Here is a 25,654-nt window from a genome sequence, read left to right on the forward strand (position 1 = left end):
ACAGACTGCGACTGGGCCCAGCCATTGTCCAGGGGGTACCTGGAGGGAGGCGGTGTCTTGCCTCCAGGCTGCTCCCTTGTGCACATGCGCGAGTCTCTTGGGGAACAGTCTCTTGGCTTGTTTAGGTTTAAAACTGGTGCATGTTACCGAAGCCCTGACGTGTCAAGGACCCGGGTCTGTTCCCCTCCCAGTCCGTGCGAGGAGCAGCCGTCTGCGGAACTGTTCCCACTGAGTACTGGTAGGTCGGGAGTGACACCATCTGGTAGCTCCAGACAGCTTTGGTCCCAGGCCGGGTCTTTCTCCCATGGATCTTTGCTCCCTGTGGCAAGGTTTCTGGCCTTTTTCAATGTAATCTGAATTGCAGAGTAGCTGTGCTCTCCCGGAGATGGCTGGAGATATGGGCATGAGCATATGCCACGAGCCAGCAGTGAGTAAACTGAATCCTTATGTGAACATGAAGTCCCCACTCATTACTCCACAAATGGAGTTTCTTCTTTTAACGTTATGGACTCAGAATGTAAGCTCTCTGGGCTAGGGGGTACGTTATGCATCGGTACATTCCCCTGGAACAATGGACTCCTGCTGCTCCTGCCAATCAAATCAAATAATAGTAATAATAATAATAATAATTAATAATAATATGGAGCTCATTTCCAGCCAAGCCTTTGCTGGGCTTGCACTCTCACTGATTTACAGGGGTGAGTGGGAATGCCTGGATTCTTGTGCCTGGTTCCCAACCAGCCACGGGGGCTGCACTAAATGCTAAATCTCAAAACAATCTAGAGGCCAGACCCATCGCTGGCGTAACTCGGCATAGCCCCCCTTGAAGTCAGTCCAGTGTGGCCCTGGAGGTCCAGGTAACTGAGTGGGCTGCATTCTCTTTTACCCTCAACTCTCCAGGGCTACTGTCCCCAGACCCCTGCAGATTTTCCGCTGTCTGCACTGGCTTGAACAGCTGGGTGTTCTACCCAATTGTGGCTAGTGCGACCCCCCAAACTGATAGCCTTTTACATACATCCCACCCCTGGAGAAGAGTTTACTTTTGTGCCTGCCTGCTCCCTCTCTGAACGAAGGATGTCACCTTCCTTTCTTATAGACTATATAGATGAGCGAGCTGTTTTCCTACGAAGAGAAGATTAACTCTTTAGAGGCTGGAGTCCCAGTTCTCAGAACGGATGTGCTAATGCACAGTGCACAGGTGACAATAACAGGGGAGGCTTTGGATTGATTGAGCCCTTGCAGGTAAAATGGACAGAAGCAACTTCAGGGGAATCATAACGTTCACAGGCAAATCCACTTGCATTCAGAATATTCATCAGTTACTCAGAAGGGCCCAGAGCCTCAATATTATGGTGATGGTTGTGATGATAGATAGATAGATAGATAGATAGAGAGATAGATAGATAGATAGATATGGGGGGAGAGACATCTGGCCAGATGTAATGCCCCAGGATCAGGGTATTGCCAGGGATGGGACGGGTTGCAGAGTATCACACTTTGGGCCGGACTGTATGAAGAGTTCATTCCAGAAAGGCACCGAAATCCAATTCAGGCTCCTCTCTGTCTCTCTCTCTCTCTCTTTCTAGCATTCACATTTATTCCAGCTCTTTTGCACCACCTGAGCAGTGCTAGATCTGACAAACACTAGTACCCGAGCAGCCAGATTTCACATGCTGAGAAGTCCCCAGGCGTGGGGAGTTCTCAGCTGACACAGAGCCATTGTCACCAGCTCCTTCACCACCTCGCCAAGTCCCACTCTGCACTGGCATGGGGAGAAGATATGGCTGGAGTACACACTTCTCAAGCTATGCTCGACTGGCATATAGTCCCTGAGAGACCATAGCCAGCTGGTGTAAGTTAGAACAGCTCCCAGGCTGTTCTTACCTCTTCCAGGGCTCAGAACAGTGCCGGCCCTCCCTGGGAATCATAACTGTCTCACTGAAAGGCCCCCTTCTTTGCAACGTCCAGGGGTAACTGCGAATGTGAGCCAGTAATCCTACAACCCACTTGGATCCCAAAATAATCAGACTGAAATCCCCCCAAAGCAACAGTTCATTCGCAAATCCTGAGCTGGTGGAGGAGTGTCTGGTCTCCCTAACTCACGTAGGGTGAGTTTCACTAGCACTCACAAGTGCGGTGTTGGGCCAGATTTTCTTCTGCCATGCACCTTTTTGGCGCACCATTTACACTCGTGCAAAGTGCGTGTAAAAACGCTGCCAGATTACAAGAGTACCTTTTCAAACCCATTTTGCACAGATGTAAATGGCAACACGAGCTGCAAGGAGGGAATCAGGCCTGGTTTGCTCACTTGAAACAGACAGTGTCTCCACCTACTAATCCTGGGGTAAACCAAGGAGCGGTGACTTCATATCTTATAAAGAGAAAGTGCTGTCATTTCTAACATAGGGGTTACTGGAGGGGCTGGGATCCTGTCTCTGACAGTAGCCCAAGTTGGATTTGTCTGCAGGAGGCATGGAGCTACCATAATGCACTTGAGGTTGCAGGTTTTTACATCATCAGAGCGCATTTCTTCTAGATCCCTACAAATGAATCACGCAGCACATTTAAGTATATGTCAAGGCATCCTGTCACTAAGCTCATAGGGGCTGCCACATTGGAAAAGACCGCCGCCCCCTCGGTGGTCCATCTATTCCAGTATCCTGTCTCCAACAGCTAATAATGAAATGATCAGAAGAAGGCGTGAAGCTGCCATAACGCAGTTTGATATACCATGGTAGCAAATTGCACTCCATTGGTGATTAACTCATATAATCAAACAGGAAGCTTGAAAACTCATAAGTTTTGTTATTGTTAACATAAAGCCCCATTCAACTCCCAGTGAAGTCACTAGGAACACTCCTATTGACTCCAGTAGTAGCTGGATCATGTCCACAAGCACTGATGTAGTCTTATTCAGCTAGATAGCTAATTATATAGTTTTGAAAATTGCTCAGTTATCTGTTTCAATAATATCCTGAGGCATCCAGTTCCACAGATTAATTTTATCTCAGCTACCTATCTGGCCCCCATTATTGTAGAAATGTCTTAGTCATTACCTGAGTATCTCACAATCTTTAATGTATTTATCCTCACAATACCCTTTCGAGGGCAGGGTTCTGCTGTTATCCCCATGGCACAGATGGGGAACTGAGGCCCAGAGAGATCACATGATTTGCCCAAGGTCACAAAAGAAATCTGTGGCAGGGCAGGGATTTGACCACAGGTCTCCAAAGTCTAGGCTAGTGCCCCTAATCCTTCCTTTCTATATGCAATGGCCTTGCCATTTTGGGGGGAGGTGGAGACACAACCAGGGATGAGGACACGTGAGATAACTGTAATGATCTTTCCCATATTAAACTGTTCTGACTGTCCTCATAAATCCACAAACCCAACCCGATTTAAAAAATAGATTTGTTTGTCCCACCAGAACAAGTGGAGCTAATAATTCAACGTAGTGTCTGCGTTTCTCTGCTGCTCTGAGAGTGATGGAAACCTTGAAGTAGGAGACATCTTCCAAAAGGCACCTGCGATTAGATTATCTGATGGTAAGCAAAGGACAACAACCTTGCGACTGAAGTGGCTTTAAAGTGCTCAGCCTGAGGGTGGGAATGTAGGATTTTAGCTGTGTTGCAAGGCCTCCTTTTCCAGGACTGATCGTATGCTGGATAAGTTAAATAAGTACTTAAAAAAGACACAGTAGGGGATATTTTGAATCGGCCACCTTTGACCCAGTGTCCCTTTCAAGTGGTTTGAAATCACGATGTTATCACAGGATAGTGCTAGGGACGCTTAACCAGCCACTCAAAAATGCAGAATATTTATGTGCTGTTCCACTCTGTTTGCTGACGCAGTTCAGCCCGTGGCTTGCAGTGGAAGAATAACAGGTCAAAAGGGGATAATATCGTAGCTACAGTTAATACAGGCAAGAGACCCTCAGTAAATAAAACGAGCCAAAGCAGAAAGAGGTAAGGAGTTTATCTAGATTTTTATTAAGAGTGTTTCAAGAGACAATAGAGGGTGGAAGGGGGGAGGAAAAAGCTGACACCATGGCAACGGTTTGAAAATTGTACAAAGATAATAACATATAGAATAGTCAGTTCCATAGTTATACTCAGTACAGACTGTAGAGGCAAAGGGGAAATAAAAAAAAAAGGGTCACCAAGTTGTATGGAAAGCAGGCAAGTGAAGGAGATTAATATGCGATAGCGTATTTACAGCAAGGGTAAGTCCCGTGTACAGCAGCCCCAGCTGTTAGTGCATCCAGAGCCTATTAAACAAACCACACCTAGCAGCTTCGACTTGGCTGAAAGATCCTCTTTCTTTCCGTGCTGTTTAGGTAGGAAGTGATGGAGTCTCGGGCCAGGCAAGAAGCCGGTTGGGCTTTGCTCCCCAATGGCTCGAAAGCCTTCATTCAGGGCTGCCAGTTAACATAACCTTGCACTGATCCAAGCTTATCCCCCTGGGATTTATCCTTCCTTGGCTCCGGCCGTGGGTCTGACCCAGAGGGGTCACACGTCACAGGACTAATACACCCTGACATTCATGTGCTGTTTGATGGACGTGATGGATGGAAGCTGAGCTGAGATGGTTTTATACAAACAGGGGTCGGTGCAGCAGAAGGCAGCAGCCTGGTTCTTCCAAAAATGCACCTTAATGGAGCACATGGATGTACAAACTAAACAATTCCCTAGCTATTGGGGAGACGCTAAGAACTGAGACTCATTTAGGGAGCCCCGGGCTCCTTGCCTGGCTGACCCTTCTCTGCCATCTTACTCCTGCACTAGAAATCGATGGGTTCTGTTAGTGCCCTGCAAACTGACATTCATGACTCTGCTACGTTCAGGAACCGTGTGACAGCCCCCCACCCTTTCCCCCTCCCACACATATCTGGCCACCTGACAGCCCCATCTTCCCACCGACTCCTTGTCTTTCAGTTTAAGAGCCTTATTCCCACACTCTGGTGATGCAGCGACTGCAGACTTCAGGGCTTGGACCGTTACACATCATATTCCTATGGAAACAGCACTCGGTATTTTGGTATCTTTATTTATTTTTTTCTCGTGTCCTTTCAAACTCCCATTCCCCTTCCCCTCCCGCCCTTTCATCATCACATCTCTCCGCACGCACACAAATACACACACACACACACACACGCACAAGTTTGTCATCAGCTGATCAGTTGTTTAATATAACATTTAGTCTGTTCATGCTTTTTTGCCTTTGGGTGAAAGCACGGATGCCCCGGGGTTTAACAGACAGGACTGCAGCAGAATGGCACAACACAGCATTCCTGGTCGTATGGAAGGAGACAGCAACAGCTGTGTCCATTAATCTGAGGCTACTGGAGGCCTCTCAATGCATTTCTTTAGGAGTATCCATTTTTCATCGTGTGGAAATAACACTCAAATTTTCCAGTCTGAGATGTTGCAAATGTCAGAGAAATGACATCCGATGAAGTGAGCTGTAGCTCATGAAAGCTTATGCTCAAATAAATGTGTTAGTCTCTAAGGTGCCACAAGTCCTCCTTTTCTTTTTAGAGAAATTCATGCTCATCTCAGTCTCAGTTTGCCAACTCTCATGCTTTACAAGCACCAATATTTCTCCCCTTGACAGAATTATTGGAAGGAATGGCAAGGCACACAGACTCAGCTTATCATGATTAATAATATTAAAATAATGAGTGTGTGGAGTGGGGGGTAGTTTCTCTGGTTTAGATGGCAATTTGCCAGTTTGTACACACATTGAACAGAGAGTATAATCTCAATCTGCAAGTCTTTTGTACCCATCCAATCTAGAATTGAAGATGTGCTTAAAATGCAAAATTCAGACCCTCCAATTCAAGTATTTGGATCCAGGATGTTGGGTTGGCCACAATATAGTTGGAACAAATATTCAAAGCTTGTCCCAGATCTCAAATACCCCAAAAGCATGAGAATCTTCAGTTTGGAGATCATCTTTTGGGCCCATCTATGTTGAGGTAATACCCTGGGTGTCGCTTTCTAGACAAAGGCAAATCTGTTCACGTTAATCACAGTTGCAACCAAGTTACTGTCATGTATGTAATGTACAAACTCTTTGAAAAGAAGAGCTATAAAGGAAGAATGACAGAAATTTTGGCATTAGAAATTTCAAATAAGATTGTACAACACTCAGAGAAATGTATCCATATTTAAAGAGAAAAAAAAATAACCCAGTGACTTTATGTCTAGACTCCTGTGTAGCCTTACTGGCTCTTTGCTTTGCCGAAAACAAACTTTATGTACAATTTCCCCAACACTCCCTCCCTCCCAAGCCCCAAAACACGCGCACGCACACATTTCTCATTCCAAAAAAAATAAAATAAACTAAACATAGAAAACATTGCAAAATGTCTCTTAGACATAGTTTTTTCCCCGGAGAAAAACATTTTGTTTTAGAAACTGCCAGATTTGTTAAGTGTCCTACCCTATCTCAAGCTGTGAGGCATCAGATGCCTTGCATTCTCTTTACAAGAAAAAAAAAACCAGAAAAAAAAAAAAAAGAGGAAAAGAAAAAAAGAAAGGGAAGTGGGGAGAGGGGAAAAAAAGTCAAGTTTAAAAATATAGGCCCTAGTAACGTTACAAAAAAATCCTGACATTAAATACAGCCAAACTGTATCGAATGAAAATTGCACTAGTCCTCTGGGCATCTCAATAATAAATTAAATACTTAACAATTTTACCGATTAAAAAAGACAGCACAAAATCCATAACAAAAGAACATAAAAAACCCAATACTGTAAGTAGGAAAAGTGCACAAAGTTGCTTTATACATTGACTCTAAATAAAGTACCGATACATTTTAAATAGATAAATTGTCTTGCCAGACATACTGCTTTTTGTGTCAGTATTTACATATTCTTTAACCACGTTTACTGGGACAGTGAGTGATTCCAAGCTTGTACGTTCCAAACCATACACTATTGTTCTCATGAGTCACTAATGTCGACTGTAAAATACAATGGCCTGGAGTGAACAAGCCACGCCTTCAGATCTCACTGGTTTATAGAAAGGATCAGCCAAATTTCTAACTCCTCTTCAGAGTCAGAAAACTGATTGGAGCCAATTAACACCGCATGAGGGAAAACGTTTCCAGCAACCACCAGGCTGGGTTTCGTTAACGCAGGGTAAGAGCAGGAGGTTTAATGATCAACGTGTTGCTTTTTTTCTTTGGCGTGTCCTGAAATTTTCTAGTTTTAATTCAATATTGCCTTTTTCTAGGGGAGGACATGGCTTGAAGGGAACCACATGCGGGCGAGCAAAGGTTTTGTGCAGATTAGCCTTTCTACATAAAATGGGACGGGATGGGATAATCAACAAGTCTTAATTACAGAGAAGCCGCCTGTTCCTAAGCCAAGATAAGCAGCAGATATTCAGCTGCACATGGATTGGTTCTTGCATAGTCCTGAGCCCTCTGAGCCCAATCTAGCAAAGCACAGAAGTACAGGCTGAAGTTTAAGCACGTGAGTATTCCTGTTGGAGTTAAGCATGTGGTTAACTGTGTCGCTGGTCTGAGGGCAGAGTGCTCAGCCCTATATATATATAACAGTTTCATGGTAATTTGAGGAGGACAACGGAGTTTCACTGTTGGGCAGTTTCTTAAACCATCACAGATCCGCACAGATGGCGATACCATCAAGCAGAAAATTTCACACCAAGGAGTTGTGAGTCCAGGGTTTTGCTCAACAGGTTTCTGATCTTACTCACACTGAACTCAACAGCAAACTTCCCTTTGACCTCAGTGGGAGCACGCTCAGGCTGTAACTCAGTCGGAGGTGTCAGAGGAAAAGGTGATGCAATAGAAGAGGTCAGTCAGTTTTCAAGCTGTTTACACCTAACGTGATTTGGACAGGTGAGAAGGCAATGTTGTGGAGTGCAGAGAAATGAAAGGTTATGAGGTCAGGCATCACGAGAACAGATGGTTTATACCCTTAGTGGTTCTATGCTGAAAACTCCGAAGCTGAAGTGGATGAGGGATATGGAGAAGTGCTGGGTCAAACGCAATCGCCTTCAGCACCCCGCTTAACAGAAAACAAGAACCTTAACGGAGGGCATTGTAAGTGCTAATCAAAGGGAAACATTCCAACCCCAGAGGAGGCCACCTCTACAATACTGTGTGCACTTCTAGCTACGTTAGACATGATAGATACTGGTGTAAATCTGGAGTCACTCCACTGACTTCAAAGGAAGTGACTCCAGATTTACACCAAAATCAGAATCTAGACACCAGGAAGTTGCCCCCTGAATTACAGGGACTAAAATATCAATGTCCATTCTTTGTACTTAAAAGGTAACAAGTGACCATTTCACTACAAAAGGCCCAACAACCCTGCAGGCTTTACTCATGCAGTCTGTGGGCTTTTTGCCTGAGTATGGCATTAGCAAAGACTGCAGCATTTAGCCTCTAGTAAGTACCACGATAGGCATCCTAAAGCCTTTACTCAGCATGCACTCAGAGAAGAGTTCGGAGGAAGGACTGCCTAAGTATGGATTGCATAATGGTGTCAGAACCAGGCGCTGTGTGATTAAAAGGGATAGTGCAGGTGGTCCAAGGTTTACTGTGGGTCCCACCAAGTGTACAGGGCAGGAAGACAGCAGCACTATGTAAATGCTGAAGACTTACATAATCCAGCCTTGGTAATGGCATGTTATGTAAAGAGCACGGGCGTGATCTCTGTGCTTGACAGGAGGGCGTGTAAATGGAGAAGGAACAGCGGAGGGCTGGAGAGAATGGGATTTTATACTGAGGGGTGGAGGGGAGAAGCCATCCAGAGTCTGCTCTAGTGGTAATCTGGAGCAACTCCAGCAAACTCAGTAGGGTTATTCCAGATTTACAGCACATGGGTGTAACTGAGATGAGATCTTGGAGTTCGGGGAGTGGCCGTCCCACAGTTTCGAAGGGAGCAGACAGGAAAGAAGCCACGAGGGAAGATAGGAAGTGGGTGGCACAGCTTCAGGACGTACCCGACCCCACTGAAGTCAGTGACAACACTTCCCTTGACTTCCAAAGGAGCAGGATCCAGCCCTTTAGCTGAGAAAGGACTTAAAGGAATTGGGTGGCGTTTCTTCACTGTTCTAGCCCTGGATGTGCGGCATAGATTTGAGTGGAACCTGCTTGCTCGTGCTGCACCTGAGGACAGAAATATGCCCACAGAGAGCAACCAGCAGATGTATAACTTACCAAGGGCAGCAGCTGGTATGTGGAGTAGGGCTTTTATTAAAGGAATTGGACAAGTATTTGATGGAAAGAAATATTACGGTGTATCACTGCTAGCTTAACTGAGGGGATAGGAAGTCTTCCTGGCCTCTTGTGTTCCTGATTAAGAATTTCAGCCTTCAAGATCCTGAGCTTCTCCTGTTAGGCACCAAGAGCCCCCAAATTCCATTGGCTTGAATGGCATTTGGGGTACTCAGCGCTCAGTGGGACTGGACTCTTAAAGGAGCACAGTGAGGCTTTCCATGGTAATACACAATCACAGGTTGGGCTTCCAATTTTATACACGAGCTCCAAGCCCTCTGAAGAAATGACAGCGTGGTGACGGTATCTCTGGTGAAACACCGCAAGCTCATCGAAAACACAGATCATAAAATCCAAAGTGGCTCGGAGTAAAAACAGGTTCCCCCTCCCCTCCAGCAAAAAAAGAAAAACCAAAATAGTCCTTCCAGTAAATGGAAATGGAGCAATCCGGATTCCCTGGACCTGCTGCAGAAATGCCCTGCTCGCATGCATCAGCATGAGGGACGACAGCATTTAGGGACACGCATACAAATAGAAATCCCCTTCTCAGAAAGGGGCTAAGTAGGAAATCTGACCAGGGAAAAAACCCAGCTGCTTGAGTTAGCCACTCAGGCTGTGGGTGTCTGATTTTAGTTTTCTTCCCTGGCACACAACCCATCGCCGGCGATGAGCCTCTCCTGGCCACAAAAAATTAGCCTCACTGCTTCAGTAACACTAACCACATCGCACCCTAGTCCAGGAAGCAGCTGAGCTATGGCTTTGACCAGCTAGCTACTGTTGGCTTAAAAAAGGGAGCTTTGCTGGTTTAAACCTGAGAGCATGTAAGGTGGGCGGCCATGTCTCTCCTTCCTGCCCCATCCCGTGTGCCTTTTGCAGCAGAGGATCTCTACCTGCAGCTTGCCTCCTCCAGACTTAAGAGGCCCCCGCATTAGCATTTTAAACCGGATCTGACAACTTCCAAACCTTGCAGTCACCCCATTTGCTAACGAGTCCTTCAAGTTGCTGAGCACCATTGATAAGAGAGGGCTCCAGCAACGGCACACTGTCCAAACAAACTTTGTTCATACGATAATTCGGGTGTAGGGCCGATCTATAGCGCTACAAATACACAGCGGGTTCCAAACATATCATCCAGCTGTATCGTTGGTGATTTTCTTCTGCCAATAAAGGGTTTTCTTTTCTTTTTTTACACTAAACTCGTGTGCTCCCTGCACACTCAAATCCATGAGCCATGGTCTGTGGTGTGCCCTGAATCTCCTCCTGTGTGAAATTGACTGTCTCTAGTCAAGCATGAGAATTACACACTAACACAAAGTTCCCTCTCCTTCCTCTGTGGCTCTTGGACTCTCTGCCGTAGGCATCAGAATCAGGCCAATCTGCAAGAAACACCAATATACACCAAAGGTGGGGCTCAGGCGGCATTCTTGAATTCAGCCCACTCAAGACAGCAAAGGAGAGGCAGGTGGGGAGTTGTCACTAACACTCATCTATATTAAGGCTGATGAACTCCTGTATACACTTCCTGTACTGGAGCTCAGTGGGGCTGTTGCTGGGATATTGACCTGGTTGTCCGAAGGGGCCCTCGGCTTCTCGCATCTCCTCGTTCATTCGAGCCAGACGCAGCCTAGAGGGAGAAAGAGGGAAAAAAGGAGAAGAGGTTTTATTATCCTTTCCTGACTAGCTTGGAGATTGCTCGCAAAGCTGGGGCCTAGCTCCAGCCGCAATATCCCCAAAGGTAGACAACACTTACAAGGTGACTATGTCTGCGTTGGCTGCCTGGACTGCAATGCTGAGGGGGTCTTGGCCATCCTCGTCCACTGCATGCTGGTTGGCGCCTCGCTTTAGGAACAAGCAGACCTGGCTGAAAATGGGAAATGAAAGACTTCAGAGCAGAAATACAGGTTCCCCGGCCGAACCACAACAGTGGCGCTGTGCTTCTCACGGCTAGCCTGCTCTCCGGACAGGGGACGAGCTCCCGCTCAGGCTTTTGCACAGGAGCAAAGGGTGTCAGAGTTGAGGCCAGTGTGGGTCTCTACATGAGTGACAGTGAGTGAGTGAATGGGGGACCCAAACCCCATTGCCCCACTCAGATGGCGCTAGTGGGTAGTGACACCAGATCATATGCAGCGTGGCCGCTATGCTCCGTGCTTGCCCTCGGCACAGGGATGAATTTCACCCCAAAGGGTTACGTGTCCTCAGAAGCAGGGGTGATCACACTTTTTGCCTAACTTCAAACCCACCCAATTGCTGCATGACCGAACTGAACGTTCAACTTGAACTCTAACATTAGAGGATTCGTCCAGGACAAGCTCATAGTACACTCAGAGGAGCTGGGAAATGGGAGCAGAGAAGGGGAAAGGGGACAAATAAATCCACAGGGTGAAAAACAGAGCCGAGACTGGAGAGAATTTGGGGCAGGGACTGTCTCTGTGTTTGTACAGCACCTTGCACAACTGGAGTCCATGACTAGGGCCCCTACATGAACAATAATCATAATAAACGCAGCGAGCAGCTATGAATCAGAGCAGAAAGAGGAGAAAGAAACAGTATAATAAAAATAAATCTATGCTGCTCTCCTTTCATTTATACTGGTGCAAATCAGAAGTAACTCCACTGAAGTCAAGACCAGATCAGAGTCAGACCTACAGCATATAGGGTTCCATTTATGCCAGCCACGGGGGAATTGGGCTCTTCTATCCCTGACACACCAAACAGGTTGTTGTCCAGTAGCTAGAAAAACGTGTGATTTTCAAATAATTGATTCACAAAAACCCAGCCGCACCAGCCCACTGGGGCTCTTCGGTACGACCCAACCCGTGGGCTCGGGAGTGAGTGAGGGACTTACCCAGTGTGCCCCAGGTACGTGGCATGGTGCAGAGGAGCCCGGCCCCGGATATCTCTTTGGTTAACGTCTGCTCCGTTCTGGAGTAAAAATTCGCAGGCTATCAAGGAGCCCTGTTTAGAAGAGGGAGAGAAGTTTTGTTGAGTCCTGTTGCACTGCTGGATTGCTGATAAAAACCAAGGCTGCCCCGGGGAAGAGTCAAGCAGATCACACAGCATTCACAATGCGAATCCCATCCCAGGGCTGCCCCAGCAATGTCAGGCATATCAAGAAATGGAAAACCACAAAATAATCCATTACAGTTGGAGAGATAGACACGCAAGAATAAATATGCCCAAAGCAGCTCCAGAAGGGTCTCCCTCCTTGTCTTATCAGGCTAAACTCTCTGAATCCTCATCCGATCCCTTCCCCAAGAAGGGAAGGCTTCATTTTAAAGGGGGAGTTTCTAATTAGAAACAAGCAGCACTGGGGTTGGTACCTGGTGACATGCACACGGGTGATGTACAGGCCTCCCTCTGCCAATGCACCTGGACCTAGACTTCTGCACCCCCTGCTATCCCAGTGCTGGCCCCCACCTGCCACTCGGTCAATGCACCTCAGTCCTGGCCTGCAGCGCCCGCTTTGATTCCAGTCCCAGCACTAGCCCCTTTGCAGTGTGAACAAACAGCCTCTAATGCCACCAAACTAGGCACACTTGGCATCTGAGACCGATTTAAACACAGGACTCTAGGGCATTAACCAGCTGCGTTATCAGCTCTGCTGAACCAGCCCCCCAGTCTCCCCCAGGGTCTGCATAGCCCTACCTACCCCCATCACAGCTTGAATCAGAGGAGTTTTGTTTTCATCTTCGTCATTCACCCAGTTGACCTCGGCGCCATGTGCCAGGGCCTCTGCCATGACAGGCAAGTTCCTGGCCTGCGCTGCCTTGTAAATCAGCAGGCCAGGGTGCAACTCCCGCAGGTCCTCCAGGTCCGAGGCCTCCTGCTCTATCTCCGCCTCGCCGCTGGACTCCTCCGACACTTCGCACTCTGGCGGGGGGCGGGGAGGGGACGGAGAGAGAGGAGGGATGAGTCAACGGCACAGACCCCACGTCGAGCTTTGCCAAGGGGCTCCCCACTTTCCCATTCCTTCTGCCCCCTCCTGGCCTTGGGGCCTTGTTTACTGACGGCGGCTCATGCCCCAAGCGCACAGGGTGAAGGGGTGATCTCTTCCCCTTCTGGGGACCCGGGAAGGAATGGAGCGACTATCCCCACCAGGGAAGAACCTGGGCAAGGCGTGGGCAACTCTTTGGAGAACCTCAGGGAGGGCTAGGGGGTGACACCTTCCCTCTCTAGAGAGCCCGGGCATAAAGGGTGGGAACTGCTCCTTGCTCTGGGGCTCAGGGCATGGCACACAGGGGTCACTCCCCTTGGCAACGCTGTGGGGAGATTATGGTTATGGAGGTGCGCTGCTTGGCGAACCCGTGCCCCCCACCCCCACGTTTTGGTCAGGCATCCCTGAGCACGATGCAGTGCGGCACGTGCCAACGAGGCGACGCCGAGGCCCGTCACGCTCACCCTCCTCCGTGACGCTGTCCACCACCGAGCCGAACACCAGGACATCGGTGCTTCCGTCTGTGCTGCCGCCCAGCCCGCTGTCGCTACTCAGACCTGCGGGGCCAACAGAAGACAAACCGAGACCGTGTTAATACGCGGGCAAAGCCTGCTCATGGAGTAGCAGGGCGCCCGTCTCCCCGGGCCTTCGCGGGACCCTCCAGCCTTCCCCGCTGCATCTCCTTCTGGCCCGAGCCCCAGGAGCGGGGCCCGGAGACCGGGTGGTGAACGGCCGGCAAGGAGCAGCCGCAGAGAGCACTTTACAGCGGGGTGTGCGGAGTCAGAAGCTGATAATGACAATGCTCTGCTTGTATCCGTAGCTGCCCTGGCTGTGCCCTCCCGAGCGCTTTCCCACCACCCTGCGGGAGTCACCGGCATGTGCTGACCCGTCACTGCCTGTGGTGGGTTAGCTTGCCCAGCTCCCTGGGCCATTAGTTTATACTGTGCTTCACATCTGCCAGGGCCGCCCCTCCTCTAATGAACCCTCGCAACACCCTCTCCCCCTTGGGCTGCTAAATATCCCACGGTGGGCAAACATGTCACAGAAACTGAGGCACAAAGAGATGAAGTGACTTGACCGAGGACACACAGCACCTCCATTGCAGAGCCTTTTTGCACCCTGCCCCTGACTTCTGTGGAGGTGGCAGCTGAGAAAATGCCAAGGGGGCAACCCCCGTGGCTGGGAAGAAAGGTCTCCAAAGGGATGCTGCCCCTTCACTCACCCCTTACTGGCTCCGGGCATGAATCGCCTCCCCGAGTTTGTAATGAAACTCACAACTCGGGGGCCTAACCCAGCTGTTTGCCTCACTAGAATGTCTACCTATCTCTCTCTGATCTTCCTGAAGGGTCACATGCCAGTCAGCCTGACCCTCCCCACTAAGTCATGCCTAATCCTTTGTGTTTACACAGGATTCAACCAGATAGTGTCCGACACTTTGCCCCTTACACACAGCCCCCAAAACAATATCCCCACTAAGTCATTCCTAAGGTGCAACCCCTGAAGGGTCACATGCCAGTCAGCCTAACCCTCCCCCTAAATCATGCCCAATCCTTTGTGTTTACACAGGATTCAACCAGACAGTGTCTGATACTTTGCCCCTTACACACAGCCCCCAGAACAATATCCAGCAAGCCCCGCAAGGACCATAGCTAATGTACGAGGAGACACCGGCTGGCTCGGAATGCCAGGGCAGAGCAAGGCGCTCGACTTTTAAGGAGGAGAGTCCCTGCCTTCAAGCGCACTGAACTCTATGTTTGTAATAGGCACTCTCCTTCCCTCCTGGAAAGGACAGAACCTCCCGCTCCAGTTCCCACTGCAGTTACAGCTGCAGGCAAACCAAAGGAGAATCGTTCCAGGAACATAGGAGCCCACCAGACTGAATCAGATCTGAGGCCCACCTAATCCAGCAGCCAGCACCAGACATATCAGAGGAAGGTGTAAAACGGATGTGGGATAATCTGCCCCTCACATTAGGTCTCATCCTCATTGCAAATAATCCCTGAAATATGAGGTTTAATATCCCATCCAAAAATTTGTTGTCATTAATTATAACTCTGGGTATTCTTGATATCCACAAAAATGTCCCATCCCTTTGTGAATCGCTAGCAGAATGGGATGGTCCCGTAGAGATATGGGCCCAAACCAAAATCTCCAGGGTTTGGATATACCTGAATTTAGGATCCAGATCCAAATCAAGGTGCAAACTGGGCAACTTGGGCCCCTTGTGACTTCCAATGATAGGAGTCAGTTACTTCCACCGAGTTAACTCACAACCTCTCACTTCAGGATTCAGTGGTTGGAACAACTGTTTAAAGATGCAAAAAGGACACAGAGACACCTGAGTGATGTCCTGCTGCTGGCTTGGCTTCCCTTTAAATGCAACTGCATTAGCAATTTTTCATTCTGAATAAAGTATTGGCCAGTTTAAAAGCAGGCTTCTGATCCTGCAATTCCCTTTCAACACAAAATTATACTAAGACTTGGCAGTGTAACCAATAAAAAACAATTGCAAGAAACATAAAGAGAAAAATCAACCACCGTTAATTTATGAATGAAGTCATTTTGTGTTCGACATTTTGTTCCAGCTGCTGACCTGTTACATCAGTGTAAAACCAATGATGTAAGTGGAATCACTCCAAACTTACACTGGGGTGACAGAACAGAATCTGGTCCAAATTTGTAAACATCAGGCACTTTATTCTTTGTCAGTGCTCTTGATATGCCATTGGGAAATTAGTAATAAATCACTTTTAGGAGTGACATAGATTTTTCATGGAGCGATGAACAATTTTTTCAAGCGTTTCTGTTTAGTATGCACAGCAGAAGGGTAAGGTTTGATTTCGTACTTGTTTAATATAAAGAACAAGTATTTACAGGGGTGGCTGATTGATTGTCAATCCACTGTCACTTTCTTGTACGCTAATGGTGGAAGGCTGTAAAAGCTGCTAAGCGCCTCCCACAGGGCACTTAGCATCTTGCAGGATCGAGTCCCAAGTTCTTTTCCTGCATAAAAAAATGACGTACTCATAAAAGTGATGGTGTAATAGCATCATCCAAAGCCAGGTATGTTAGGGGCAAGAAAGCTTCCTTCCTTCAGCTCGGCCAATACATTCAATCTTGCCATGACACACACACAAGGATATTCCAGTGCTGGTGCTCCCCTGAGCACAGGGTCCCATTTAGGTTGAATAGTGCTGTATGGCAGATTTGTTATAGGGACAATGCACCGTTAGACACAAGATCAAGAACATCAAACTCATTTCATTTCTGACCTTGAAGCAGGATTTGAGTCCCAGTTGTCAGAGGTGCCCAAAGGCCTGTGAACTTCTGGGCCATAACTACAGCAGGGAGGGTAATTCTTAGCATATAGTTTATTTGGTGAATTTTGCTTCTTTTCCCTTTTTTCCAAACTGTCCATGAATAGGCCCCGAGTTTCTCAAATTTCTTCATTATTCAAAATCATTTCTTGAAAAATGTCAGTGACTAATCCTTGGCCCCTGGATTGCTTTGGATTAGTTCCCTGCAGGTAATGGATATCCAAAAGACAAACTGTTTTGATTGGATTAGGCTGTTTCTGTGCCTTTACTGGATGAGTGCAACTCTTTGGATCAGGTGTCCAGTGTAAGAATTAAAATGTCACCTTGTGTGAATATTCTGCAATGTGTCATTTTCAATGTGCTGCTTTGACAAATGTTCCTGCCAGCAAACTCCTTGCAGTGTTTTGTAGAAAGCGAATGCAAAAGAGAAGCGAATGCAGCCAACCAGGCTAGTTTGTTAAAAATGTGAACCAATATTTGAGGAAAACTGTTTACAAGATTTGCCAACTCTGGCCAATAAAGGCCCCAGTTCTGCAATCGGATACACACCTGTGCCCGTGTGCAACCTCTTTGGCTTCAGCAGGATTCTGGATATGAGCAGGGCAGAGGTCTGCCTCCATAGATATGAGTGGGGGATTAGGACCACGTGCACTAAGGGTTAGACTTCGTTCTCAATAACATCAATGCAAATAAAGAGCAACTCCAATGAGGACAATGGAATTACTCCAGATTTACCCCAAGGGAGTGAGCGGCCCATGGCATGTACACAGAATCTGCCAAAGCACTCAGCACTAAACTAACTCTGCTCCCATGGAAGTCAGTAGTAAATCTACCATTGCCTTCAACGGGAGCAATGTTAGGATAACGCAGAGTGCTTTGGAAGAGTCCAGCGCTAACTATGCTGGTAGAAGGATCGTTTCAGTTTAGCTAAAAATTCTGAATCCAGGAGTTCCCTGAAAATTAGCTTTTCCTGATACTTGCTCTGGCATCTTTGGAGCCCGGACTCAGCAAAGCACTAAAGCATGTCTTTAACTGATTTCAGTGAGATGTAACATGTACTTTAAATTAAGTGTGTGCTTTGCTGAATCAGAGTCTAAAAAACTTCAGCTGTTTGCTTCACTAGAATGTCTACCTATCTCTCTCTGATCTTCCTAAGGTACCTATCACGGTGGTATCTGAGTTCCAATGATGTGATTGCAAAAAATACACCTAAGTTTTGGTTGGAACAAGTCATATCTTTGGGGCTCTTTTGCTGCTAGCTGCTATGGCGTCACCTTACCTCCGTCCAGGAGGAACGGCATACCGCTCCCACCGGGACCAATGCCACTCCAGGGGCCAGCTGCCAGCGGGTGCTGCATAGAGATGTGGCTGGCACCTAAGAGGAAGGTGGACGGAATGTGAGGGGAGTTAATCGTCACAAACACACAAAAAAAAAATGTTAGCAGTAAGACTTGCTAAAAAATAAAAAAAAGAAACAGCTGGTGAAATGCTCAGGTTGGGGGTAAAGAGCGCGAAAAAAATCCCATTCACCAAAATACAAACGCCTGGGATTGATTAGAAAGAGATTTTAAAAAAACAGTGGAATAAAAAGGGCAGTGGGTTGGGGTTTGTGCAAGTAACTCCCCATCACTCTCTTGAAACATTTCCCCCAGTGTGTGTGTGATTTGGTCACTTCTCCAGTGAGACAGATACCTTGCCGTTGGTCGGGTGCAATGCACATGCCCTAGAAGAGGTGGGAGGCAAAGACGTGCCCAGAGGAGAGCTGTGTTATTTGTACTTACTGCGTGGTCCTGAGCCGGTGCCGGTGTCAAAGTACGAGAAGAGGGAGTCCAGCTCGTCGGGGCAGAAGAGAGAGTCTCGCCGGAATTTCCTCTCCAGAGTGGCAGCTGTTTGCAAGGAGGGATTTTTAAATATGGAGGAGGAAAAAAGACAATCCCATGGTCGCATTTGTACAATCTGAGCCTGAACGTCAAGTGTGCTTCAGAAGTGTGCAAATCTATGCCGATAACAAATGGGGAGCAGGGACGAGGGGGTAAAATCACCACCATCCCATGACATTTTGGGCAGTTGGTAACCCTAGGACTGTATTCTGGGCCAGCTGAGTAAAAACAGTAAAGGAGGTTTGAACCGAATGAAAGAACAGAAAGCTGTGGTATAAAGGAAGCAAAAGAAGGGGCCTGCTGGTCACCTCAGTGTAATGGTCCCACCCTCTACTACTAAGAAGGCTTGTTAGGAAGATACAGCTTGTTAGGAAATTCCATGGGTGACCTGTGCAAAGGACATGCTGGGGCAGCAGTATTAGGTCTTATAGCCGCTGCAGGCTGCAGCCACTAGGGGGAGACAGGAGCACAGACATGTTATCAGATCCAAAATACCTACATTGAGGACAGTGCTACACACATGCACGCACAAAGGTGGCTGTAGCCCAGTATATAGGAAAGAAAGGAGGGGAACGGGTTTCCACCTGATGAGAGCGGGGCCGGCGATGCATTTCCTGCCTCATGCCGGTACTTCCTACGAGCCGTAGGTGCTTTTGTGGTGCTGTTGTGTCGCTGGCATTTCTTCACACTCCAACGCCGGGGTTTCCTCTCGTTCTCCGCCAGGGCCTCCCCAGTAGGCAACTTCTTGAGGAACTTCTTCTCCACATACTTGACCTTGATCCAGGCTTCCTTGTCTTGCCTGAGGGCAGTGCAGAAAAAGGCATTTACCGTGCCATACGGGGCTCATTTAAACCTACCAAGAGAGCCTGGCAACTGCAGGCTTGTCTCACACCCCGAACCCTGAAAGCGCATGGGGAGGGGCTGATCTCCCATGGCGCTGGGACAGTTCATGCCCCTTACGCTCAGGCCAGTGAAAAATGTATCAACAGGCTTGCTCCCGAGGGTGGGGTGCAGCAGGAATGCTGCTAAGCTTGGGAGATCAGGGCAGAGCATCCTGGGCCTGGTTCCCCAGTGCCTTGGACCTTATGCAGTGGGAGTTAGTCGGATTTTACACCCACTTTGTAAGTGACTATGGGAGAGGCCAGGCCAGGAAGACCCAGGCGCTAAGAGTCAGGATACCGGGGTTCTGTTCCTAGCTCTGCCACTGGCTCACTCTGTGGCCTTGGGCATGTCACTAAAGGTGGAATCCTCCAACCAAGGGGTCGAAAGTCAGGCTTCTAAACAAATGGCCTGGTTTTCAGAGACGCTGAGCAGCTGCAGCTCCCAGTGACTTGCAGGTCTAGGCTGTCATCATCAGGCCATGCTATGTAGCTGGCCGGGGTAGGGCGAAGCTGATCTCCCTTTCCATTTCCTACAACACTTCCATGCAGATATACTGACCCCCCTGCTGGCCTGCACCTCAATGACAGAGCTTGGGGGAGTCATCCCCAAACTGGACTGAGAGCTGGGTGGGCTTCGACTTACCTGGAGCTCCCCGCAGTGGGCTTCTTAAGTCCCAGCTCTTCGCACTGTGCCTCGTAAATCTGGTTCATGGTGCTGTTCCCCAGCTCGCACATTAGCTGCGATACACCAAGTGAGGAACAAAGCAATCAGGAGAGCAGCCGCCTTCCGCCTCCCCCTTAGCACCCCACCAGGGACTCCCACCCCACTTCCTCAGCCTGCTGGCACTGAAAATCAGCACTCACTTTCAGTAACTCTGGCTCCCAGGAATCCAGTGTGAGAGAGCGGACTTTGGAACAGTGAACGCCCAGACTCCTAGAGAACCAAAGGGGAGACAGAGACAGGTTATAGGCTGCAAAACAGACTCTATACAACAAAGCAGAACTGTGAGTGGCTCACAGGGTGAATGAGGGCAAACCCAGGTCTTATGGATGTAGCAAAAGGGATCGATTTAGAGAGGGAGAGAATTCCACACATACAGAACTGCCCCCTCTCCTGGCGGGGTTCCCACTGAATTCTTCAAACGAAAGAGGCACCCAGTTGAGTTATTTGTCACTGAATTATTTTTATTTTTATTCTCCTTACTTACAGTCCGTCCTAGGAAACCTGGAATGGAACTAGGTTTCCTTACTTGGCACTTGCATTCCACTACTGCAGGTGAGTGCTGGCTTGTTATTGTAGGGTTGTCTGTGAGAGCTGGATTGCACAGCACACACGTGGTTTGATATTACAGAGGATGCTAATGATAATACTAATAATAATTTGCACATATATAGCACCTTTCCCGCCACGGATCTCAAAAGCACTTTACAAAAGTGTGCAAGGATTATTCCCATGTTAGAAATGTAGACAGTAAGGCACAGACAGGGTAAGTGACTTCCCCAGGGTCACAGGGCAAGTCAGTAGCAGTTGGGAATAGCGTCTAGATCTCCTGACTCCCAGTTTTACCCACGAAGTTCTTCATAAATTCCAGGACAGGGTAGCTGGCAGTAGAGATCATAACAGCTTCTAGAACGGCTGAAGATTTTATTAGTTAGTTTCTGTAAAATGCTCTGTAGGTGAAATATGGTAACTATTTTTACCACAACCAAGAGATTACATTTACGTCTATGTGGTAGTAGGCCTTGTGCTGGATCCTCTACATATATCAATGCTCCATATGCTGTAGACAGAAAATAATACGTGTGTGGATATACAGCAGTATATAGTACCTGCAGAGTGAGTAAAAAGAAAGGGAGGACTTGTGGCACCTTAGAGACTAACCAATTTATTTGAGCATAAGCTTTTGTGAGCTACAGCTCACTGCATGCATCCGATGAAGTGAGCTGTAGCTCACGAAAGCTCATGCTCAAATAAATTGGTTAGTCTCTATGGTGCCACAAGTCCTCCTTTTCTTGTTGCGAATACAGACTAACACGGCTGCTCCTCTGAAACCTGTAGAGTGAGTGTGTCACATACACGCACCCTGTTCTGTCTCCCTCACTCTTTCTCTCTCCCTCCCTTACACACACACACTCAGGAGTGTTCTATGACCTTTGAACCTGACCGTACACACATGACAGACCAGCTCCCGCCAGACATCCCGCAGCGGCAGGCAGGCAAAGCACCCAGGCCCTCAGGCTGGGCGAGCAGCACACACACACAGTACCTGTGGATCCCAGAGCACTCGATGCACAGCAGAATGCCCAGGTTGATACTGGCCCATCGGGGATCCGCCTGGCCGCAGTCACAGCACTGGTCATTGCCAGGGATGCTCTGGACCCTCTGCAGGATGCTCTCCCCCTTCATACTCCGCTCCCGAGAGTCAGTGGCAGAGTCGATGCTGCTGGTGGAAGGGGAGGCGGTTCGGTCCAGTCTCTGCAGAGAGAGAAGGGGAGTCACTGTGTGCTCTGCTGGAGGACAGATGGCGGGGAGTTACGTGTGTGCAGGCAGAGAGGCAGGCTGATGGGTTAGTTAGGATTTGCTCTGCCATTCCAGGGAGACACTATAGAATCATACTGGGAAGGACTGGGGAGGATGTGTGTGTGTGGGGGGGTTAATGTGACTGTCACAGGTGAAAAATGTCAGCTAGACAAACCTGAGCTCATGCCAAGGGAGGGGAGGGTTGAGGATACCCCAGTCTGTTCACTCCCTTTGAATCGGAGTTTGGGGATGTGGATGAAGGGAAGCATGAATCTTTCACCTGTGCTAGTGACTTCTGTCACCAGACGGTGCTACACAACACACCCCTCTCTTCCCCCCAGTACTACACACCAAGGCTAGCAGCACACAAATGATTGCATGGTATGTACCAGACTGATGCCTTGTGCCTTGTGTTTGTCTCATCTTACCAGAGAGTGAACTCCCCTCAGTGTTCCCCAGGGGAGTATATCCTGGGGAAGGTGGGGGCTTCCGGACTGCACTCCATCACATCCCCGACCACGCTTTGTAAGCTTGCCTTTCGTTTGCTAAACTACAGCTGCCTTTGGGCCGGCACTGTCATCGTTTGAACACCGGTACATGCTAGCAAGAGCCCATGCCCGGGAGTGGCGCTGCGACAGCTTGCGAGCACCTGTCCCTGCCCCCGGACTCACTTCGATGTAGTAGCTGTCTGGGCTCTCTCTGTAAGCGGAGGCGATGCTGGCCTGAACCGCCTGGATCCAGGCTTGGCGCAGCTTCTCTGAGTCGGCCTGCAGCATGCAGCTCCTGGGTAGGTGAGAGGCATAAGAGACGCTGGTTGGCGTGAGAACAAGGGCTTGGGGTATGGGACGTGGGAAACCACAACACAGTGAAGTGCCTGAGTTTATGACCAGCCTCACAGCCTAGCTTCACCAAGGGGGACGACGGTATGGTTTGGAGATGCATGGTAAGGACATGAAGTTCCTAGGCATGGCTTGGGGCAAAATTTACCTCAGAGAAGCTCTCTCTCCTCACCCCACCCCAGTTCATTAAAGCAGCCCTGCTTTTGCCCCAACCATCCCCAGGTACATAGAGGGTGGGTGGAAAACAGGAATATGACAGTTCCTCTCCTCAGTGTGCGCCTCTGTTTCCCTCACACAGGCTGTCCATTGCCCACAGTGCTGCTCTCATTAAGTTTCAGAGTAAACAGCCAAATTAATCCCCCTTTCCAGCCCCGGAAGAGCAGTGAGGCTCGAGTGCTCCTCGCATCCCCATGCAGCCTGAGCAATGCCCCCACCTCCTGAAGCTCAGCCCGCCCATTAAGGGGTGACAGCACCATGGCCTCCTGATAGGACATTCCCAGCTGCAGGGAAATGCATTATGGATGCCGCCAACCACACACACACACATCTCGGCGTCCCCTCACCACACACTTGCAACCCGCCCCTCACAAGTTCTCTCCCTCATCAGCCCACTACACCCTCCCCCACGCACCACGTGCTCCCTCTTCCTCCTCCTCCACCCACACAGAAAATCCCTCCTTTCCTCCCAACACACGCATACACACACGCACACTTCCCCGCACACTTCCCCTGCATTCCCCCACTTACACACTCCTTCCCCTCACACACCTGCTCCCTCCACTCTGATGCTTATAATGCCATCAGCAGCTGGCTGCTTCTTGGGGAGCCATGCTGGTGACTCCGCACTTTGTGAGGAAAAGCGGCCAGGCAGGCCCAGACCCTTATAAATTCCCTTCATGCATTATTCAGCAGCTCTGGCAGCTCCCCACCCTGACAGGCTGTCTCCAAACACCGCTCAGCATCTGGTTGAAAAAAATCGCCAGCTGATAGGACTGCAACTCTGAGTGCAGGCAAGGAGGATGTCCCCAGGTCGGAATCTACTTGCTGGGTGTTTTACAACCCCGTACACAGTCACAGCATTGCATTCTGCAGCTTCCAAGAGCCGCAAAACTTACTTGCTAGGTGAGACGACCTCAAAGCAAAATCTTCTCTCTATGTCTTCGCAGGGCTTGACGGTACAGAGCCGCAGGTCTTCCACCACCACTGTGAGGACATCCTGAAAGAAGGAGAGTGGGTGACTTTACACTCCTCTCTGAATCCCTGTCCTATTCAGACCTGCCACAGATCTCTTCCCCTCCTCACCAATTCCCTTGTCCAGAGCGCTCTTTCGTCTGAGTGGACCTCAGAAGGCTCAGCGTTTTCGCTGACTCAGCCAACCTTCTTTGGTCTGCAAGTCTGGGCAGGCAAATCTCATGAAAATTCTCTCATGAAGTTTCTGGTGCTTCCAGCTGATGGCCAGGCTGGAAATACTTTGAGAACAGGCTATCTCCTGGTATTTTAAAGCACATCCCAAATCAGCAGGAACCCCAAAAAGCAGGGACCTGATAACTAACAAGAGCAACAAGCTTTTCAAAACTCAGATACAATTTGTCTTGAGTTGTGGACAAAGGGTCTTGTGTGGGGGAGAGGAGGGAAATTGTGTGTGTGTGTGTGTATGTTGGTGGGGAAATCATTGTGTACCCAAGCCAGAGTGCCCATGCCTGGACCTCATTTCCTACCAAATCCAGGAGAACACAATCAACACGACTGGAGATTGATCTTCAGTAAGTGCCAGGCGACCACGGCCTATTACACTGATCAGTGTTGTCTCATTGTTTCCTGGTACTCCCCCCGTCTGTCTGCCTGAGTCCATTTCTTGCCTCCTGTCTTATATTGAGATTGCGAACTCTTTGGGGCAAAGGCTGTCTTTGTGTTCTGTGTGTGTACAGTGCCTAGCACCATGGAGTGTGGTCCATCACTGGGACTCCAGGTGCTACAATTACACAAATTAATAACAATAATACCACAGCCTGGGAATTACCAGCTCAGAGGGAAGCCCCACAGATTTTGCCATTGTGCTGGATTTCAGGATACGACAGTGCTGTCTCCTGCCCCTTTTCCTCTCAGACAGACAAAGGAGTAACCAAGCCCACTTTCTGAGCCCTGCCGATTGAGCAGACTATCTCCTGACAGGAACGGAGATTGCCCCGTGGAGCACCCACAATTCAAACGTGGCATATCAAACCGGGGCAGGAACGGAGTTACTCAGCACATCATCTCTCTGTTACTCTGTTGGGCAGCAAGACTGGGGTCATTATAAACACCAGCCGCTGTCCTTTGGTTGTCAGAGCAGCTTGGGTTCTGAGTCTAATATTATATGAGAGGAAATTTCAGACCGGGTTTGCTGTCAGCTCTTCATCGGATCCAATTCTTCTTTCCCCCATGGTGCCCAAGTCCCCAGAACAGCAGGACATCAGACAAGTTGGCTAATCTGCTAATGTCATCTGAAATATGCTCACTGACCTTTAGCTTCTTCTGGTAGACCAGCTGGCTATTCTGTATGGAGAACCACCTCCTGAGGAGAGAGAGGAAAGAAAGACGCATCAGAGCAAGTGAACAGTGCCAAAGCTTGGGGGTGGGGGGAGATGCAACCTACTTTCCCCTGAAGAACAGGGCATCTCCTCTGCACTTTCAACATGTGCCCCGGTTTTAGGGATTGTGGGAAAGACCAGTGTGGAAATAAGATTTATCTTCCTTCTGAGACTAAAGAAGTGCTTTGCAATGTTAATGGATTATTGTATTTGGCACTGAGACACTGGGGTGACAAGAGTCCTCGATACTTCTCCAGAAATATTGACATACAGACAGAAAGATGGGGCGGGATAACATCAGAGTTGTACACTTTGTTTCTTAAGTAGGCCAGACCTCTTACCCCCCCACTTTGGAGTTTGGGGGGGAGGGAGAAGCCTGGCTGAGAGGAGTGGGGATGACAGGGCCGCCTTGGGGAGACGGCGCAGGCCGGGGAGCGGAGGCGCGGAAAAAGGCTTC

At 48.7% G+C, this 25,654-nt stretch overlaps 1 protein-coding gene across 1 annotated transcript in view; it reads right to left on the reverse strand.

Moving 5' to 3' along the window:
• ACAP3 (ArfGAP with coiled-coil, ankyrin repeat and PH domains 3) overlaps positions 1-25,654 on the reverse strand; it is a 118,733-nt gene that overhangs the window by 3,853 nt on the left and 89,226 nt on the right. Inside the window, exons 12-25 of the mRNA XM_077837201.1 lie at positions 25,130-25,181; positions 23,743-23,843; positions 22,460-22,571; positions 21,535-21,743; positions 20,132-20,201; positions 19,911-20,005; positions 18,971-19,185; positions 18,288-18,392; positions 17,786-17,881; positions 13,654-13,746; positions 12,905-13,125; positions 12,101-12,210; positions 11,006-11,116; positions 10,818-10,879 (exon numbers count right to left, since the gene is read on the reverse strand). Coding sequence (XP_077693327.1) covers positions 10,818-10,879; positions 11,006-11,116; positions 12,101-12,210; positions 12,905-13,125; positions 13,654-13,746; positions 17,786-17,881; positions 18,288-18,392; positions 18,971-19,185; positions 19,911-20,005; positions 20,132-20,201; positions 21,535-21,743; positions 22,460-22,571; positions 23,743-23,843; positions 25,130-25,181 — 1,652 coding nt within the window. The remainder of the gene's footprint in view (positions 1-10,817; positions 10,880-11,005; positions 11,117-12,100; positions 12,211-12,904; positions 13,126-13,653; positions 13,747-17,785; positions 17,882-18,287; positions 18,393-18,970; positions 19,186-19,910; positions 20,006-20,131; positions 20,202-21,534; positions 21,744-22,459; positions 22,572-23,742; positions 23,844-25,129; positions 25,182-25,654) is intronic.

Source organism: Eretmochelys imbricata, chromosome 18, assembly GCF_965152235.1.
Source record: "Eretmochelys imbricata isolate rEreImb1 chromosome 18, rEreImb1.hap1, whole genome shotgun sequence".
NCBI lineage: Eukaryota > Metazoa > Chordata > Testudines > Cheloniidae > Eretmochelys > Eretmochelys imbricata.